A 21,396-nucleotide genomic window follows, 5' to 3' on the forward strand; every position below is an offset into this window, starting at 1 on the left:
AAAGATGACTTGGCATGTATTTGAAACATGAGACAACTAGGAAAAACAAGAAGGTTCAAAAGAGCCATTTATATAAATTTTACCCAAAAAATGTAGTACTATCACCTTGATAATCCAGTAACTACACTATGTATAACTTGCCTAGGCAAGTCATATAAGAGCAACTATGAACCAAGAAATTTGCTAAATTTTATAACTCCCTAGAGGGCTAAGAAAATGGAAATTTGCTGAAAACTAAAAACTATGTTTCTTTCAACTGATTCTTTTGGATGACCTCTGAATTCTATGAAGTTTTGTCTATACAAAGGATGCATGATTCTTGACTATGGAGAGATCTTCGACAGAGGCGACTTGATGGACTGGCGCCTTAGGTGGTAGCTGCATTGCTGTAGAAGCTGCTGAGAGGCCTTGAAGCATTTTTACAACTTCAGCTGGATCATCAAGATAGTACTTAGCCATACTCGGTTTCTGCCCGACGGTGCAGGCAAAGACTTCTGCGTTATCAGGCAGAGAATTGTTGCTTGCAATGCTCTCAAACATGTCTTCGTCTGATCTGTCATCACCTATGCACAACAAGAAATCGGGAGACTTCCCTTTGCTCTGCATCGACGCCAAGAGGCTTTGAAACACCAGACCTTTGCTTACATCCTGCAATAGATTAATGTACATATACATGATGAGTTTGCATCCATTTGAAAGATCATTGTCCTAGGGTTAATTTTTCCATACCTGTGGTTTCACCTCAACAATGTGTTGGCCTCGTTTAACAACCACAGGCTCGTTAGCGAGCACACTCTCGAGGTGATCGAGAAGCTCTTTAGCCTGCCAAATGCCAAAGTCAGGGTCCGCTTCAAGATGATGCCACACTAGTGCACTTTCCTTCTGCTCTATCGACGAGCCATCTGTTGCCTCGGTGTATTTCTTCATAATAGGCAACACCACTTTTTTCCAGTCAAGGTCTGCAGGTACCGGACGAGATTCCCAATCGGAATCCTTACTCCACCTTAACAAAATACAAAGCAATTGAAAAAATGAATAACATCACAAATATAAAAATATAATCTTGAATTATAAAGATTGTGGTTTTACCTAGTGAAATAACCATGCTCTGCTGATAAGCCAAGTTCCGGACATGGAGAGAACCACTTGCTGAGCGTATCCCTTCCTCTACCACTCACGATAAACACGATGTTCTTTGGATCACTGCATAAACCATTCAGAATTGAGATGACTTCTGCACTTGGGGCTTTGTCCACTTTATCCTCTGGCAACATAGTACCATCATAGTCGAGTAGGATGAGCCTGCTGTTTGTCAATTTATAAGAAGAGACGATATTGGCTACCGAAAGCTTCTTGAAATTCGGTCCGAGGGCAACAACCCTGAAGCCAAGACCAAGGCCAATACCCCAACATCTCTTGTGATAATGCTCTTCACAAGCTCTCTTGAGGTCTTGATCGAAACTCCTCGCCCAATATGCAACGTCATGAGAAGAAACATATCTATAGTGCTTCTCATGACGCAATTCTTTCTCCCTATCATTCATCATGGCTCCTGAAGTCATACCAGTGGCTACACTCTCAATGTCCCATGGATTGACCCTGATAGCACCGCTGAGAGACGGGGAGCAGCCGATGAACTCAGAAACAACGATCATACTCTTTCGTCGTTCTCCATTAAAACCTGGACCCAAGGCCTTATCCAAATTATTGTTGCTCTGCCTAGAAACTGTATACTCATAAGGCACCAAATTCATTCCATCTCTAACAGCATTAACAACAACACACTCAGAAATCGCATAGTGAGCTATCTTGTCCTGCGTAGAAACAGGACCGTTAATACAGACAATCGGTTCATACCCCGGTTTTCCATATTTCATATTGATCTCACTGGCAATCTTCTTGACCTCTTCTTCAACCTCTCTGATATCATTTCCTCTACTTCTCGGGGGGTTCGTAATCTGAACCAACACTACCCTTCCCCTCAAGGACAGGGATTGCTCAAGAAGATGTCCCATCGCTAACAACTTCAGACCAATCCCTTTAAACATATCCATATCATCGATACCTAACAACACGATTTTCCCCTCATACTTCTCTTTCAATTCCTTCGCCTTCTTCGCCGTATCAGGCAAAGACATAACATTTTGGATCTGCCCCATGTGAATACCAACAGGAAGGATTTTAATAGTCACAGTTCTACCAAAATAGTCAATACCAATGTAACCCCTTTTTGACTGATAATCCAAACCTAACATCCTACTACAACATGACAAGAAATGTCTAGCATAATCAAATGTCTGAAAACCAACAAGATCACAATTCAACAAAGCCCTCAAAATCTCATCCCTAACAGGCAATGTTCGATAAATTTCAGACGATGGGAAAGGACTATGAAGGAAAAACCCAACTTTTATCCTACTATACTTTTTCCTCAACATAGTAGGCAAAACCATGAGATGATAATCTTGAATCCAAACATAATCATCATCAGGATTAATCACCTCATAAACTTTATCAGCAAAAATCTTGTTTGCTGATACATAAGCCAACCAATTAGACCTATCAAATCTTACACCATGACTAGATGTCAAAGGCAACATGTAATGAAACAAAGGCCATAAATAATGCTTACAAAAGCCATGGTAATATTTGTTTATCAAATCTAATGACAAGAAAGTTGGTACACACCTAAATTTCTCCCATAAGAAATTAGCAACTTCTTCTTGATCATTCAATTCAACATCAGCTTTCAAACAACCAACATAAACAATCTCCAAATCTGGTGATAAACCATCTTTCAGCTGCAAAATCAATGTATCTAAAGCATATCTGTCCCATTCAAAACACCATTTTTTCCCCTCTTTTTCATCTTTACAAAAAGCTTTCACTGGTAACTGATTTGCTACAATGATCCTTCTACTCCCATTTTTCACACCAGGTGAAACTTCCCCCTTTTCTTCATCTCCTCCTTCTCCTCCTCCTCCACCAAAATCTGTTATAATCCCTGGAACATTCATCAACTTTGGGATTCGAGCCCGATCAGTAACAGAATAGTCATCAAGATTAAGCAGATTGAAACAAGATCTTGACAACATAATCACAACACAAAAAACACACAAAAACAAAACTTGGGTATCAAAAATTAACACTTTTTAATTATAAAGTTTAAAACTTTACTCCATAAACAGAGCAAACACCAAAGATTCTTGAATTTTCAAATGATGAAACCAAAAGTGTATTTTAAAAAAACAAGTAAAAACCACACAATACACATAAAAAACACAAAATCAAGAACTTGGGTATGCAAAAAAATTACTTTTTGAAGATAAAGTTTAGAGCTTTATACCATTTTTAGACCAATAAACACAGCAAACTCCAATGGATTCTTGAAAATTCAAAAGGGTGTTTTTCAGAATTTTTTTTTTTTTTTGGCTTCTTTTTTATCGATGGGTGTTACAAATGAAAAGTTTATACTTGATTAAAAACCAAGAACTACTATATAAAAGTTTCATGGAGAAACCAAATATGGAAAGTTAATCAAAACTTAATTAACCCCTTATATATATAATGTATATATATATAATAAATATATGTATATATTTTCTACACAAGGAAGGTGGTGGTGATTGAGGATAAGAACGAAGGGGAACAAGACCGACTTTACACCAATATGGGTTACTACGTGAATGGGTTTTTGGAAGGTTTGAGATTTTGTGGGTTATGGGGGTAGGGGGGTAAAAGGGGGTGGCGTGGGGTGGAGGTAGGGGGGTAAAAAGGGCGTGGGTGGGGGTAAAGAGTACTAATGAATGGCCAAGATTTGATTTTTATTACTTTTTGATGGTCAAGATTTGACAAGATCATATATATATCTTCTTAATTAAAACAAGAAAAAAGATCTTTTTAAAAAATAAAAATAAAATAAAAATTATTTCCATATAATCTATTTGGTGAGTTGTAACGCCTTTATCTCTCTAGAAGATCTTTATTTTCTCTCACTATATCTATTGTGTATAATTATATGTTTAAGAGGTCAATATGTATGTAAATATTTAATGTGGGGTAGGGGTTAGGGGGGTTGGGGTGATTTTTATTTAAGATTATAGATTAGGTCACATGTTAGATAACGTGGTCTTTTTATACACGAAGTTTACTTGTGGTGCTTATTGGTCTAAAATTTTAATACTACGATTCTTTTTCTATCTTGGGAATAAATATATACTTTAATTAAGTTTCAATAATTAGAAAAAAAAAAAAGGAAGGAAATGGGAAAATATGGAGAAAATTATTTGTTTGTAAAAAATGAGGATTGTGATGTATAATTTTAATGTTTGAGGAAGTTTTTTGAGGTTATTTTGGGAAAATGAATATATTGCGATCTAATTTAGAAATTTTGCTTTTATGGAGTTACTATGTGTTAATAATGAAAAAAGAGAAAGGAATAGTAGTTACAATGTAGCTAGTAAAGGACAATCGGCGGCTTTGTCGAGTCTGATCTGTCTGTTTTGACTGTATTGTCGTTTACGATTTTAAAAAATAAATTTTGAAAATTGGTGTGTAATCACGTTGTTTGAGTCAGTTGTCAGAGAATATTCGAAAAGAGTAAAAATAACGTGATGTTACTATTTGCAGTTCTCGTTTTATGGGGTTATATAACGACAAAGTAATAATAATTATGCAGGTAATAAAATACAACTGATTGCTTTGTGGAATTTCACCTGTCTATTTTGGTTGTATTTTCTTAATAGTTTTAAAAAATAAGTTTTGAATTTCAAATTTGAATAAAGATAATGTTAGCGCGCTATCATCATATTTTAGTGTTGTTAAAAATTGTTTAGAGAAAATAAATATATTACAATTTTACTTGGTAATCTCACTATATGGAGTTATATAATGATCAAAAGAAAACAAGGTTGGTAGCTTTGCTACTAAATAACAATGGATTGTTTTGTCAAATTAGATCTGCCTAATTTATTTATATTTTTTCAATATTTTAAAAAATAAATTTCAAATATTAGATAAAAATAGTATTGGCGTGCAACAATAGTGTTTGGGTGAGCTGTTAGAGATTATTTGGAGAAATAATATATGACGATTTTCTTGAAATTTTATAATGATAAAGAAAAAGTTAGAAATTGATTTACTTTCTTAGATCAATTTAGTAAAAATAATAATCAAATTATGATTAATAGTTTCAAAATTCTCCAACTTATTGTTGATAATATATATTTTAATATTTTTTTTTTGATCTCATGCATAAAATATAATTGCAAAGGAGTTACGTATTGGCTTATGATATTTATCTTATTATTTGCTTTTATTATATTAGAAGGAAAAGAAATACACAAATTTGTAACTTGAATATGACTTGTCTCTTATTTATTTGGCATTCAACATTAATCAAAACTTTGTTCTTAAAACAAATATTTCACCAAAAATGTTTTTCCCCCTTTCTTACCATGCTATCTGAACTTGAACATCGTCGTTAATCTATTAAATTGTTCATAATTAATAAAATGATATAGATATGAATATTAGTCTATAACATAGATGAAAGTCTGACAAATAATCGTGGTTCAATTCTTATTATTACTTTTTTTTATAAAAAAAAAAGTATATATATATAATTAAGTTGAAATTGTAATTATTATTTTTGGGATAATTATAGTTATTATATATTAGTATGCAAAACAATTTTATGTTTTATAGGCTTATATTATTTTTGACAATTAAACGAGGCATATGACAATTTTCTTTAGTGAAATTGTAAAATGTATCCATTAAACTATACGAAATATCTTAATGTTATGATTCATTATATTTTGTGGTCATTGATTTTCATTAGGGTTAGAGATAAAATATAAGACGATTTGCTAATCTATCCATCTATATCTTCTATACTACTTTAAAAGCATAAACTTCTGAACTTCAAAGTTAAATACTCTAAAGGGATATGACTTTTATTCTGAAAGGTTGTGACTTCTCCGAGAGTTGTAAGACTTTTTCGAAAGGTTGTGATTTTTTCAAAAGATTGTGACTTTTCGATGAGCTTTAAGTTTTTCGAAGGGTTGAGATTTTTTTAATAAGGCACAATTAGCACATATTCATACTACCATTTGTTAGCTATAAATAGAGGGGTTCCCTCTCATTTTCAAACTACATTTTTTTAAAGTTTTCTACTCTTCTTCTTCTTAAAAAAAATCTCAAGTGTGATTTGCATCAGTTAAATAAGTTTGAAGTTCAATGAAGTTTGAGGTACCACACAAGAAAGAGTTGATGAACTAATTATAGCAAATTATTCATCAATTCACATTAGTATTTTTCTTCTACAATTTTCATCACATACATTCTTCAATAATTATATTATTTTAGAATATTAATATTATGAGATACACGTGCAATACACGTGTTCAAGAATCAGTAATTAATAAAAGTGTGAATTGATCCAAATTAAAGTATAACATAAACTTTTTAAAAATGTAGTTCAGATAATTCACGTTTCTTTTCACTCAATAGAGATATTTAAATACGTTTCACTTATTGATCTGACAATAATCACCAGCGCTTGATATGAAATCAAATTATTTACTCCTCGTTATTTACACCAATTGAATAAATGCATATTGCGTGACTTCACATACACTATTAACATTAGAACAAAGGGTGATAATAGTTACCTAAACGATACAAAAAGTCCAAGGAACTCATCCATCTCTGATGTGGGATTCCATTAATCACCTCACGCACGTCTAGACACTCTTCGATATTAAATGTGTGAACAATCTATCAGAGGATCTTTCTCCATATATTTGATACTAAATGTGTGAACAATCCATTCAGAAGCCCAATATCATAATCCTAACTCTAATATAGAGTCATGTTAAAGAAATAAATCTTATAATGTCTACCTCAACTCTAAAAACTAGCTTACGATTGAAGGATTGTTACAAGTTACTATATTTTAAGAACCTAAACAAAATTCTTCATCTCCGATGTGGGATTCCATTCATCACATATATCAGATTTCAGATTTTAAAAAATAATTATTAAAGTAGTTAGTAAAAAAAAGAATATTTAATAAGGCAAATAATAAATAAATAATAGCAACACGTTTTGAAGGGGACCTTTTGGGTTTTAACAGCTGTGACGAATCGACACTGTGAATTGGATAAATAAAGAGAACAGCTGGTTAAGCGTGTAATGTCGACAAAATTATTACTCCATTCGTTTCGATTTTGAGATTTAATCAAGTTTATTTAATTATATTTTTTTATTTTTTAAAAAATATTTTGAATTGTTAAATATTACTATAACTTAGAATAATACTTTTAANTTTAACAGCTGTGACGAATCGACACTGTGAATTGGATAAATAAAGAGAACAGCTGGTTAAGCGTGTAATGTCGACAAAATTATTACTCCATTCGTTTGGATTTTGAGATTTAATCAAGTTTATTTAATTATATTTTTTTTACTTTTTTTAAAATATTTTGAATTGTTAAATATTGCTATAACTTACAATAATACTTTTAAATTAGTTTTCAAATATGTAAAATTTATTTTAGCAAAATTCAATATACAAATTTACGATCAAAATTAAATTGTACTTTAATTTTTGAAATTCAAACGATGCCACAAAAATTGAAACAAAGAGAGTATGAGGGAATTGTGTTCTTGTCTCCACGGTAATTACTTTCTTTTATGCATTGGAATTAAGTAATAGTTATCTATAACACAAAAAATAGGTATAAGATCTGCCTATATTTTAACTTTTCAAAATTGTGTTCTTGTCTCCACAGTTAAAGGTAAGGTTTGGAGCACTTTATCCTTTTGAAAATAACTTTTTTATTTCTATAGGATAATTGAGATAAAATTTTGGTATGCTTTACCCTATTCAATCCCTACTTATCAAATTATTCTTTTAACATGTTTATTATTTATAAATGCAAAGTCGCTAAATGGAATTATTTTGTGTACTATATGCAAGAGTACACTATAGTACATATCCGCTAGGAAAATTTACTACCTTAGATCCAAAATAATTATTTTTTAAGATTTTGACACAATTTTTTAAAAGAATCATTTAAGTACGCTAATTATAAGAGTTTTTTTTTTTTTTACAATAATTACTTTTTTAAAAATATAACTACATTATTGATTTTTAAAACGATATTTTTACAGATAAAATTAATTTGGTTAAAATGACACTTATTTTGAACCTGATTTTTAAGACAATATACTTAATTTTGGACCAAATTAATTTGGTTAAAATAACACCTATTTTGAGCATGAGGAAATATTATTTATCACATGTTTCATTAGCAAAAAAGCCTACAATTAGATTAGACTTCAATTAAGATATACATTAGAATTAAATAGAATATTTAATATTTGCAACTTTAATTTATTCTAATAGTTAAATCGACATTTAATTTAGATCAAATTAATTTGGTTGATATAATACCGATTATGAGACGAAGATAATATTATAATTCACGTGTTTAATAGCCAAAAACCTACCCTAATATTTAAATAAAATTACTTATATTTTACTTTTGATTTCTCATTTAGTGTTTGATATTCTTCTTGAACTTGATTAAATTATATTTTGTCTTATGAAATTTCCTTTTGGAAACAAATCGCTCTCTTCTAAAGATGACTTTATTTTTAAAGTTCGAACTCATAATCTTTGTTAAAAAAAAAAACTTATAGTTCTATTATAATCTATGATGAAAATAGGATTGATGTTTTTCGTGGAAGAATAACTACCTTACAAATTAGAAATGTACAATATTTAAAGTTCATTAATATATATATACATTCTTCTTTCCACTCTCTATTTTAAGAAAAGTGGAACTTTAAATTACGCTAACAATTATTTATTTTCATTTTTACTTGTTCAATTTGAATTATACACAAAATAATGATTAGTATAAATATTTTATTGTAATACTTATATTAATTGATTAATATTTTTATGTCGTAAAAAAAATTTGGGGAATGACTAATTAACAATTGAGGATAAACTACAAGAAAAAATATTTTGTTTTTGATATGATAAAAATGAGAAGCAAAAATAAAAATTAATATACTAAAATAAGTAAAAGTGAACCGAGAAAATTGTGATTATGTAGAAGTTTTGACTATTAATTAGTGAAATCTTGACTAATTTTTTTCCCACTTATTTGTTATTTGCTTTTCTTGGAAAATGTGTGTATAAAATATATTATATACCTTTATTAGTTTTATAGAGAAATTAAAAAATGAGGAAAAGAAAATTAATATGTATAGAAATAACTGAAGTTTATCCATTGGATTTGTTCTATATTAGGACTTGGGACTAGATAGAGTTTTAACAATTTTACTGTTATAATAGATAAAATTCAATTATTCTAACGTGACAAATTATTGAATTTATGACTTTATTGTAAAATGGATAAAGTTAATAATTTTACCGTTACAATAAATAAAATACAGCAAGTGAAATTTAATCCGTTAAACTTTATCTAAAAATGAAATATATTGCATTAATTATTTTGATACTAACATTATGTCCATATAAGTTTATATATTTCCTTCATATAAGTGAGTTGGCAAAAGGCATTATTAGATTATAGTAGTTGGTTGTGTAAATGTTATAATTAAAATTGTGTGGTTTACCAAACAGAGAAAAATAAAAGTTGTAGAGAAAAATCTCTCACTATTGTAAATATCAAATAATTTTATGTGGGATATTTATTATTTCTCACTAATACATTAACAATATCAGCATTCATCAAGTAGGTAAAGTAGGCTTATGAATCATATGATTTTTTTTTTTAGACAACTGTTCATTGTTGAATTTCGATAGATCCCCCTATAATGTTTGATAATATTTTTTGTGTGTTGAAAAATTTAGATTTTTTTTTCAAACATTATTCCAATTTGGACCATTTGAAGCTTTTTTTCTTAGCAAATTTATCATGAATTTAAGTAATTAGGCACCTAATATAGGTGATGCCAAGTTGGATAAGGTCAATTTATTAACTTTTTGACAATTATAAAGATTTGTTCTAACTTTGGCAGTAAATTTTGACTTTAATGTGCTGTTATTGTTAGACATTTTATATTTAGTGACTATCGTACTCTATCTTTATAATCATCAAAAATATTTTTTATATTATTTCAATAAATATTAAAATCGTGAATTGAATGATCGCACAATTATAATTTAGGTATTTATATTATTCATATAATTTGAGTTTTAATAATTATAAAAAGAATTCTTTTGGTTCACTTAAAATAAATTATCGTTGTCAATCTAGAAAGCAAGACAAAAAATTTCTAATATATCTAGAAAAGTTAAAACCAAAACTATGACTGCAATATAGACTAGGTCATTTCATTAATTCAAAATAAATATAGTTCAACAAAGAAAATAATAGAATGAAAGAAGTTTATCATCCCTACCTAAAATTGGTTAATTTAATTACTCTGCCTTCTCATTTATTTAGGAAAAAAAAGTTAAGTAAACAGCTATCTAGTTGAACAATTGTATATCTCTTTGACCCAAAAAATTATATCCCCTTGTCCTATAATATATACGATACATTTCACTTCTTAAAAGTTGATTTAAATAATATTTAAAATTAAAAATGCACATAATTTAAATTTAAATTTAAAAAATGAAAAATACCATATAAATAAGGATAAAGAGAGTAAATAAATTGGACCAGTTACCAATATTTGTTTCGACCATTAGTGATAAGCGGTCTTGTTTAGTGTGTTTTCATTACTAGTCGATGTTATGACAATAGCCCGTTTATCTTTTAAAGCGCGATATCAGATATGAGAAATAGATTAGATCAAAATTATTCCATTTTTTAATCTTCAGATAATATCATGAGATCGATTAATCACTACTCAACAATAAAAAGGTATATATATAACACTATCTTTTTGTTGGAGGGCACATTAATTTCTTTCATTCACAAGCATTGTACTAAACGTATAGAAATTTCTTGAGTCTTTTCGATTTCAATGTTCTAATACCTTAGCTTAGAGAAATTCAATCTTACATCTTAATTCACATTGCACAATTATTTATTTATTAGTAGTTTCTTTGTCCTAATTTATATGATAGAATTAAAATTTTAAGAGTCAATTCATTTTATTTTTAATTAGTCAAAATCTTTTATATGCCTAAATTGTTAATTATTGTGTTTAATTGTTTTTTCTATTTCTCAGGAAAATATTTGTACTATTTCCATGGAGGCAGGAGAAGCCCACATTTACAAGTAGCCACGTGTCGCTTATAAAATGGCCACGTGGCAGTGTCCAGTTTTGGTCGGATAAAATTAGAATAGTATCACGTAGCAGCTCACCGCACTTTTTTGTTGACCCATAATTTTCCTTCACAAACACGTCATCTAATTATATTATCGTTTGTGAATTAAATTATTTCGAAATTATAATTTTTAGAATATTTTATTTAGTTTTATAGGCTATTTATTATATGTAAGAAACTTGAATAAGTTATTTTATTTTATTTTTTGTTTGGTTTAGCATATTTTTTAAATATTTTATAATATTAAATTAAAAATATGTGTAATGTATTAAATATGCTTAAATTTTATGATTTGAAATATATCATGAAAAAGCTGTAGTTAAAAAGTTATTAGCTAGATGTAGAAAAAAGACCTTAATTTGTGAGTTCTTTTGAAAGAGAGAAGTGTCTTCAAGAATATGGACATCAGTAGTTCATAGTTGTCGTCAGCTAGTGTCATAAATTTCTTATTGGATACTATGTCCTATATAATGTTTCCTCTTCTTTTACTTGGGTTGTCATACTTGAGCTGAGGGTCCTCCGGAAACAGCCTCTCTACCTCTATGAGGTAGTGGTAAAGTTTGCGTACACTCTACCCTCTCCAGACCCCACTTAGTGGGATTTCACTGGATATGTTGTTGTTGTTGTTGTAGTGCAACACTCGAAACAAACTAAAAAAAATCGTAAGACATGAGATATATTGAAACAAAAGAAAGCATCACTTAATAATCATGACTAAGTAATATGTATCAAAAAAAGGAAGTATTGTTTAAATCCAGCTAGTTTCAAAGTGTATTTTGATAAATAATTAATGATAGCTCAAGCAGAAAATATAAATATCTGATCGTACAAATAGAAAATTCATTAAAAAAAATGATATTTTAGATGTGTTATCGAACTTAACTTCTTTTTTTTTTTTTTTTTCTATTTTAACTATTAAATTATTCTTTTTTTCATAAACTTGTATTGAAGCTCCGATTAAATTGAAATCACGCACTGCATTTGAGAGCGTCGCTCCAAAAAAAAATTCTCCACATTCAGTGCTCAAACTCAAAATTCTAATTAAGAGTGAAACAGTCCTACCACCGCATAAAAATTAATTGTTTTTCTATTAATTGTGTTGGTTGGATTAGGTAGTTATCCACTTACTAACAGGCCAACTAGTAGGACCTACAATAAATAGCCAGGTAGCTATTTGCCCAACTAGGTCCCACTTTATCCATTCTGAATTCAGACATTGATGATAACATTTTTTTAAAAAATTAAAACTATATATTTTTAGTTTATAATTTTTTATTATTTGAAATTTGTAATGATTATTACAAAATAATTAGGTACTAGAAAGTAGAAGGTCTAGTAGCAACATGAATAAACAAAAGGTCGGCTGGGTTTGACTCATTAAATAAAATTACGTGCTAGTAATTATCATATATAGATTTTCCTTCATTTCATTTTCAAAAGTTGAAGATCCTCCACTTTTTTTGCGTTCACATTATATATATATCCAATCTGAAGTATTTATATTTCAGTATTTCGATATTTACATCAAATTATATTATTTTATATCGATTATTAGGAGATCGCCGAGGTGGAGATAGTCAAACAAACTTGTGGAGAAAGGTAATTAGACATGCAAACTTATCGATGATATAATTCTAAACAAGAAGAGAGGACTAAGATCGAAGGTTAGTGGATGATTGAGCGTTTGTTTAGTTGATCACTTTCTAGTATTATTATTATTACTCACTTAGTATCTTATTTCTTTGATTATAATATTATATGTTGCTTCCTTTACTTTAGTTATCATACTATTTGTTATTGTTTTTCGATATTTCTTTACTTGAATGTGCTGTGGGTGCTCCACAACAGATGCAACATACAACTTTGAGCATCCAAAAATGGTCACTGCACCAATCAACTACTTATTGCCTAGGTGCTCACCGTTTAATTTTATATCATTCGTTAAAATTCCTATATAAATATATATAGTTCGATACGAGATTAATGGGTGTTCAAGCATCCAGAAGCTCCAATGTGGGTCCACCCTTGATGTCGATATCGGAGCACCTGGAAGCACCTTATTATTGTTATAAAAGTGTGTTATATCAATTTACCTTTATTAACTAACAAAATTTTAATATGATTTATTATTACGCATCAAAGTATAATAACGAAAAAATTTAGTTAAATTTATGTTTCACATCAACAGTCACGTTTTTTTTATAAAAAAAAAATCATTAATAGGAAAAACCATATATAGGCTAGTAGAGTTTGGATGTGTAGATCAACTTTATGGAAGAAAAAAAGTGGCTAAAAACTATAGACTTTATATCAATTTGATGAAATGTTGATTCTTTAAATTGAATGTCTAAGATTGCAATTTGCAGACATAGCATTAAAATGAGACGCCAAATTATCATATAGTTGAAACAATTTATGGGATATAATGAATATAATTACCAAGATCCTAAAAAAATGATTATTGTGTGGTCATTGCTATATGATAAAACTTATATACCAATCTTGTTCTGGTGAAGCGTGTTCCTTTATCTTTAATAAGAGGTTTTGGGTTTGAATTCTCGTGGGTATGGAGTTGTCTTTGTTAGGGAGTGCTTTATTCCTAATGTGAGATTTCCCGGTGCGAATTCGGATTTACCCTGGGTACCGCACACCCAATAAAAAACTAAATAAATAAATTTATATATTCATTTCTACCAAAAAATGAATTTCCGCAATTATTTTCTTTTAATTTGAAGTGAAATAACACTCCTTTAATTAAACATTCTTGCCCGAGTTTTACGAAGTTAATGTATATAATTAAAGGAGATGATCAGATATCTTAAGTGGTTAATTTTATCTACATAATGAGCGCTTAGAACACGTGCATAAACTTTTTCCAAAATTTGAGTCGGAAATATCACGTATTCAAATGCTCAATTGTAACATACTATAATTTGAGTTTGTAAATAAAATATTACTGATAATTTTAAGAGATTATTGATGTATTCTACCTAAATTAAGTTCATTGAATTAGGTATAAATAGATGCGGCAAATTAAATAAAACTTTTGGGATATATAGAAGTCAACCAAGTATTCATAATAAATTAAAATTTTTTTTATATAAATTTCATATGGAGAAAATGCATGTATTTCTATTTAATCTAATGGATTAGACAAAGGACCACGCATATATGTATGCTTTTTAATATTAAATGATTTTAATTATTTACGTACTTGAAGGGGTTTCATTCTTTTTCCACTAGACTTGAGTTTACCAATTGAGTTGGGACAATTATTATTGACTAGACAGGATAAGAGGTCTTTTATATATACATGTTATCGGATTATAGACGAATCGTTAGAATTTAGCCTATTGATAAAGAGTTTTTGACCAAAAAAATCGTATGAGATATCCATGAAAAGTCAACGTCAGAAGTTAGCAAATTTTTAATAATGAATTAGATGAATTTTGTATAAGCACTAGATAAGCTCCTACTTAAGGAGGAAATTAAAACGTTCACTATGGAGAAGTTTTAAATCTATATAATCTCAAGATGAATGTGAAACCTTTAGATAAGGTAGAAGTGGTTTCAATAAACCACCCTTAGATAACTATCATGAATTTTATAGTGGAAATTGTAACGTACTTCATATAACTTTGAAGGTGGAGGAGTTTGAGGTTCTACTTGCAATCCATAAGTCAATGGTGGTATTTTTTTTCTTTCTTTTCGAAATTTATTAATCTGATTAATTATATTCGTACGGCGTACGTGATATGTTTCATGCATAAAATCTTGAACTTTCTTTTATTCATTTTCTATAGTAGAGTAATATCGATGTACAAAGAATTGTTCACCAAAAAAATGTTGTCAAAAACATTATAATTAAAGTACTATAAGAATCCTTATTCCTTAGCGTAACGTAATATCTTTTAAAAGCTTATCCTTTTTACTTTTCATACTATAGAATAATTGCACTTTTTAAATTTTTATTGGGCCCTTTTATTTATTATGCCTTTTTTCCGTGGTGCTCATGCTAGCCGAAGTTCCTTTTTAAGACCTAATTGAAAACATTGTGATAAGGTTTTTTAGGGAGTTTTTATACGACGTTCGATATTTACAGGACGGATGCAGTTCACCTTTAGTTAGAGATTTTAAATTTGGGTAATAAAAACAAATCCTAATGGAAAGATGCATTTTCTCTTAGTGTGCCTTACCTCTGCGAATTCAAATTAGACGAAATTACAAAGAGGAAATTCAACATGAGGTGGAATAACAATATATATATATATATATAACTCTCAAAAGAGCAACATCTTGAAGGGGAGCCTTATTGCTATCATGTGATGAGGAACCAAACACAAATTCAAATTGTGAAAATAGTCTCTTATAAAAATATCAGATAAGGCGGTATACTAGACTCAGTGGCCCAACATTTTTTAACATCCCATGTGAAAATTTATAGTATATCATGCTGCTCTCTTCTTTTTTTTTTTTTTTTTTAAAAGCAACATCTTGAGGTGGGATTTAATTTTAGTATATAGTTTTTTGAAATATTAACGGCTTAATTTATGTAATCAATGTCCCAAATTTCAATGCCTATAAAATGATTCTCATATGCAAAAAGCAAACAAACAAGTTGGCGGTATAAGTACACCTTTGCTAATAGTCAAACAAAATCACTCAAAAATTAAAGTTTCATACTTCTTGAGGATTAATATTGGAACCTTTTCCTTTTTCTAATAACCTTAATTTGTTTCTTGGACCAAATTTATAATATGCTTTTTCAATAGTATGGTTTCCAATATCAAGTACTCTTTTTTAAAAAAAATAATTCAATTTGAGTAATTAATCTGAATTCACACCAAACAAGATACATTTAAGGAGAAAGTGTTCCTTAACAAGATGTTTCTCATGTCAAGAGCTTAAATTCGATATTTTAGGAATCTTTACATAAATAGTCACACAAATTTATTGTTTATCTTTGATTATATATGATCATACACATATATATTATACATGAATTATACCTATATTATATATTCGTCAGTTATTTTTAGCTTAAACAATGAGTGAACAACTTTTTAGATTAATTCTTTATTTTTTTTATGGTACTGGTCAAACTTTGACATGAAATATTAAGCAAGACCAATGGGTAATCTTTGTATGACCAAAACTAGATGTGGATGTTTGAATATTTGATACCTATGAGTCTAGAAAAGGAAGTATTAATTTTCTTTGGTATATTCTGATATGTTGTTTAACTATAGTTTTGGTATGCTTGTTAAAAATTCATTAGTCATAAAGCGTATTATACTTGATCAAATGCCTTTTTGAAATAGTAAGGTTGAAATTGAAATGAAAGAACGTTTTTTGGATTTTTTAAAATGAAAAGTACTTATGAATCAACTTTTCTAATTGAAGTGATAGATAAAAAGAACCGAAATATATATATATGAAATCACCCTTGACCAAAAAAAAAGAGAACAAGATTAACTAATACCATTCATTCTCTTTATCTAAAGCCTTTTTTAGTAATGGCTTCATACCAAAGAATATTATCCAATATTTGTCTCTTCCTTGCTTTGAAGGTTTGTCTTTTGATAACTTCAAGTTTATTGGTCCACATCTAATATTAAGATAGTTTTGGGGTAATAATAAAATTTTCTGACTTATCGGTCATAGAGTTTGAATAGTAAAAACCTGTCATCAATACTTGCATTAAAGTAGTCTGTTTATATCATATCTCTTAAGATGCATTTTTTCTTCAAACCTTACATAAATATAGAATACTTCATACATTTAACTTTAAAAAGGTCACATCTAATACCCACAAAACAATTTTAGTGCTTGGATAAGTAGAATACAATTGGAACTAAATAGGACTAACTTACACGATATTCCTAGTGCCTAACCATGGGCGAATGTATCATTATTGGTGTTGGTTCAATTGAACCCATAACTTTTCACGTGAAATACAAATTTTATGTATAAATATTTATCAAAATTATAAACATGAATTTATGACTTTAAAATATAATAAATTCAATATTAAAAATTTCAAAAAATTAAATTCACATAATTTAAATCTTGAATTCACCTCTAAAAATAACCTGATTATCTATATTATCATTTCCTTATTTTACCGTCATGATAAGACATATCAACACTTTCTTATAAACAAACAACAAGTCAAATTTATCTAAATACCATGTGTATGTAAGAACTCAAAAGTCTACATATATAGCTCAATTTGGCCATTAATTTAGGGGTTAGCCATAGGGGCAGATCTAATAAATAACTATAGGTTTATCCCAAGTTAATAATTTTTTATGTGGACCTTATATCATGTATCAAAAAAAATATTAAATAAATATAAATAATTTTTTTAAAATTCAATAAATCAAATATGTTGTGATAGAATTTCAGACTCAATCCAATAACGTTCAAATAGTAGATATGTATTTGGGATAAGCATGGCTGGATAAATTTCTTAATCTGCGTCGATGAATTTAAAGAATAACTATGAATTTATTCAAATTCAATAGCTTTTTGCTCTCATCCTCTACATATCCTAAGAAATATACTAAATAAGTACAATTGTTTTTTTGAATTAAGTATGTCAAATAATTTGTGACAAAATTTCCGACTAGAATCTATAATATTTAAATTTTGAATACGTACATATACCGTATGACCTAAAATCCTAGATCACCATATATACGTGAAACTATTGAATAAACCAAAGTTATTTTTGGCTTGCACTTATAAGAAATCTACTAAATAGATAGATATAGATAAATATTTCAAATTTAATATATTTAAATAGCTTTTGAGAAAGGTAATTGTGTATATATACATGTTATACTTTTCAAATTCTATTTATAAAATTGCATGAGTATATTATTATAGATTTACAAATTACCATATACTATAGAACACATGAACATTTATTGAATGCCCTAAAATCTCGACACACCTCATGATCACTCTTTCCCTACAAATTATACAAATAATTGGATTTCAAAGTCACATGTCTCTCAGAAAATCTTCAAATTCCAACTTTGTCAATTAAACAACATGCATGTGTCTAGATTTATTCTTCTTATCAATTCTTGTTGGATTAATTTGTAACAATTTGAGGAACACACTAGCCAATTTTGTCTCTTGTTTAAAAAACAATTCCTCGTGATATCTTGTAATAAATCGCATAAACTTTATTTTAAAAAAAGAGAGAAGAATTAAAATACTTTCCCGTCTTGATTTGTTTGTCTTTTTTTTTAAAACTTGATACAGAGTTTAAAAAAATAGATAAGACTTTTGAATCTTATGATATTAAACTAAAAATATGTTGAATGTACCAAAATTCTTCACGTGTTAGAAAACAATAACACCCTAAAAATTCTTTTAATTCTAAAATTTTCATTTTGTTTTAATATTATGTTCTAAAAGCCATAAAAATATCATAACATATGTAAATTAAATTGTAAGTGTGTTTTTATAATACGAATACTTACAATTTTATTTTTTTATAAAAGAGAAAAGAATATTTAGTTTCAACGTTGGAAAATTTTCATTCTATCTATCCCATCGAACAGTACTTTTTTGGGATGTTGACACTATTGTCATGTTATAAATATAATAATTATTGAAATATTCATTTATTTTTTTTTAGTGAATTAGTTGTTTATGGGGTAGGGGGTGGGGGGGTGGGGAGGAAACTCCATACGCCAACTTTTTCTGAATTTTTCTCAATCACGTGAAGAATATATTTAAATTTTATATTTATCTCCTGTCAACTTCTTTTGATATATATCTTCAAAATATACTAGTATTTAATTTGATAATATTATATTTTATTATAATTAATCTCAACCACCAAATCACATTTCAAGTTTTTGTAGCTAATTATGGGTACTTAGTAAAGTGGTGAAATTGATTAGGTGCTAAGATTTTTGAACTTTTAGATATCGGTTATTATAAGAATAACTTTTAGTTATTTCGATGATTGATATTCATTTCAAGATCTCGATTAATTAAGATTCGCATTATGTAAGGTTGATTAAACAAAACAATATTCTTTATTAGATTTTTTTTTATCCTTAAAGCTCAAATCCTTGTTCTTTCGATCATCAGGTTAATAGTATTGTCTCTTCTCCCTCAAAGATTGAAGGAAATTGGATAAAAAATTCACCAGTCCTTAGTTAAATATTAACGTAGTTCTTATGAGTTAGATTAATAAGTTTCTAAAAAAGAATTGTATATAATATTTTGAGTAAATTCTACGTATGTCGATAAAAAAAAGAGAAAAAAGACATGTAAGTCATGTAAGCCAGAACACAAGCTCATATGATATATGTTGTCCATTTTGGTCCAACAAACCTCAAATTTGTCCCTTTGCTAATAAAATAATGGAATTTTCCAAAGGATTTTTTTAAAGAAAAGAAATGAAGTGGTCTAAGAAAGCATAAAAAATTTAATATCTAGTTTTGAAGTATAGTTATTTTTCAATGAAAATGCTCCATCCCATCAAAGCATACTTTACATGGACATTGACATGTTGTCATGTAATTGGTCACTTGAGAAGCCAAAATTTGCTTGCTTGCTATCAAATGGTCCCTCAAAATTGGTTATATATATTGCAATTGTGACTTGTGAATAACTTCTACTATCTTCCAAAGATTAGGATATATATATACAGATAGAGGATAAGAAATTAATAAAAAATATATTTCGATACACAAAGCATTTCATGTTAAGAGATTTCAAATAAGACACATCAAAGGGTGTGATGTAAATATTCTATCCTANTTTAGAGGGTGGTTGGAGAGCCCTTTCTCTATTTTACTCTCCAAATATAGAGAATGGAGAGTAAAATAGAGTGGGGTTGGAGATCGTCTAATGCTACTGCTTCCTGACATATAGACTATACAAAAACAACTTTACTGATATTCTAAGACTCTTGACAATTTGGAAAATAATGTTGATAATAATGACAAAAAGGACAATATATATGTCTATTAATTTTCCACGCTTGAGAGAAGTATCTTGAGAGAATAGTACTGTTGTTTGACAAAATGAAGAGGTTGTGGATAATTTTGAGGTCAATTTCATGCTATCAATTACACTAAGAATTTTGATATATTTAATTTTAAAATGATATTTTTGTTTTGTGGATTGTGGTTGAGTAATTAATACTCACTCATAGGAAACTTGCTTCCATTTATGTATCACCTCTTGTTAGTTATCCCTTATGAAAATGTCATTTCATATCAACTTCACATATGTAAATATTATCTTGAATATTTTATTATTGTTATATGTATTAGATCATGACACGAAGAAAGAAATAGAAAGTTTAAATATAAAAAATCCCCCCAAAATAGAAAACACTTATCATTAATTGTATCTAATATGAAATGAAAATGAAAAAGTACAATTGTTGTATTTTTATTTTACTTTTTTGTGTGTGTAGGAAAGTTGGAGGAAATAAACATTAATTGTCTTTGTTTTATTAAGTTGTGCAATCAAACAAGTAGTTCTTATCAATATGGAAATTAAAATTGATGGATATATATATATATATATATTTCTTTAGTATATCTTTTCATTTTAGAATTGTAAATTTCTAGAAATGACAACAAAGATTTTCATGTTTAATGGGAGGTTGATATGTACACGTGTCAACTAAATATGCATTACAAATAATGAAATATTTTTCGTTTTATATTACATTACATTAAATAAATAAATGCATGACATATATTTAAATACGTAACAACTATCTCAACAAGTTGTAATCACCCCACCACCAACTTGATACATTTTTCCCTTTTTACACTCCAAAATTGAAATTAAAATTCTTATTAATTGAATAGACTTTAGACTTGAATGAAATGTTTCCATCACAAACGTAGACACGTTTGGTTCATATTACTTATAAAATTTAAGTTATGAATTTTCTCTATGTGATATCGATGAAAGTCTTTTTCAGAATTTGTCTATCGTTTCTTTTTATAGATAAAGAATTCTACTCCCTTCATATTTGATTGCTAAATCAATAGAACTGTTTTCTTGTAGAACGAATAAACCAT

The 21,396-nt window shown here is 28.5% G+C and overlaps 1 protein-coding gene across 1 annotated transcript; it reads right to left on the reverse strand.

Annotated features, from left to right (window-relative positions):
• Nucleotides 1-54: 54 nt before the first annotated feature.
• Nucleotides 55-3,626, reverse strand: LOC125876002 (probable alpha,alpha-trehalose-phosphate synthase [UDP-forming] 11). The gene is made up of 3 exons (XM_049557097.1): nucleotides 1,090-3,626; nucleotides 730-1,003; nucleotides 55-648 (listed from the first exon to the last, which is right to left on the reverse strand). The coding sequence occupies exons 1-3, from the start codon at nucleotides 3,093-3,095 to the stop codon at nucleotides 298-300; spliced, it is 2,631 nt and encodes an 876-aa protein (XP_049413054.1). The 5' UTR covers nucleotides 3,096-3,626; the 3' UTR covers nucleotides 55-297.
• Between the last annotated feature and the right edge of the window lie 17,770 nt (nucleotides 3,627-21,396).

Source organism: Solanum stenotomum, chromosome 9, assembly GCF_019186545.1.
Source record: "Solanum stenotomum isolate F172 chromosome 9, ASM1918654v1, whole genome shotgun sequence".
NCBI classification, from domain to species: domain Eukaryota; kingdom Viridiplantae; phylum Streptophyta; class Magnoliopsida; order Solanales; family Solanaceae; genus Solanum; species Solanum stenotomum.

Excerpts from the sequence above, each read along its gene's own strand:
- LOC125876002 (XM_049557097.1), bottom strand. The coding sequence starts at position 3,095 with ATGTTGTCAAGATCTTGTTTCAATCTGCTTAATCTTGATGACTATTCT. Across the intron at positions 1,004-1,089 it reads GAGCATGGTTATTTCACTAG|GTGGAGTAAGGATTCCGATT; the intron begins GTAAAACCACAA and ends TATTTTGTTAAG. Across the intron at positions 649-729 it reads TTGTTGAGGTGAAACCACAG|GATGTAAGCAAAGGTCTGGT; the intron begins GTATGGAAAAAT and ends AATCTATTGCAG.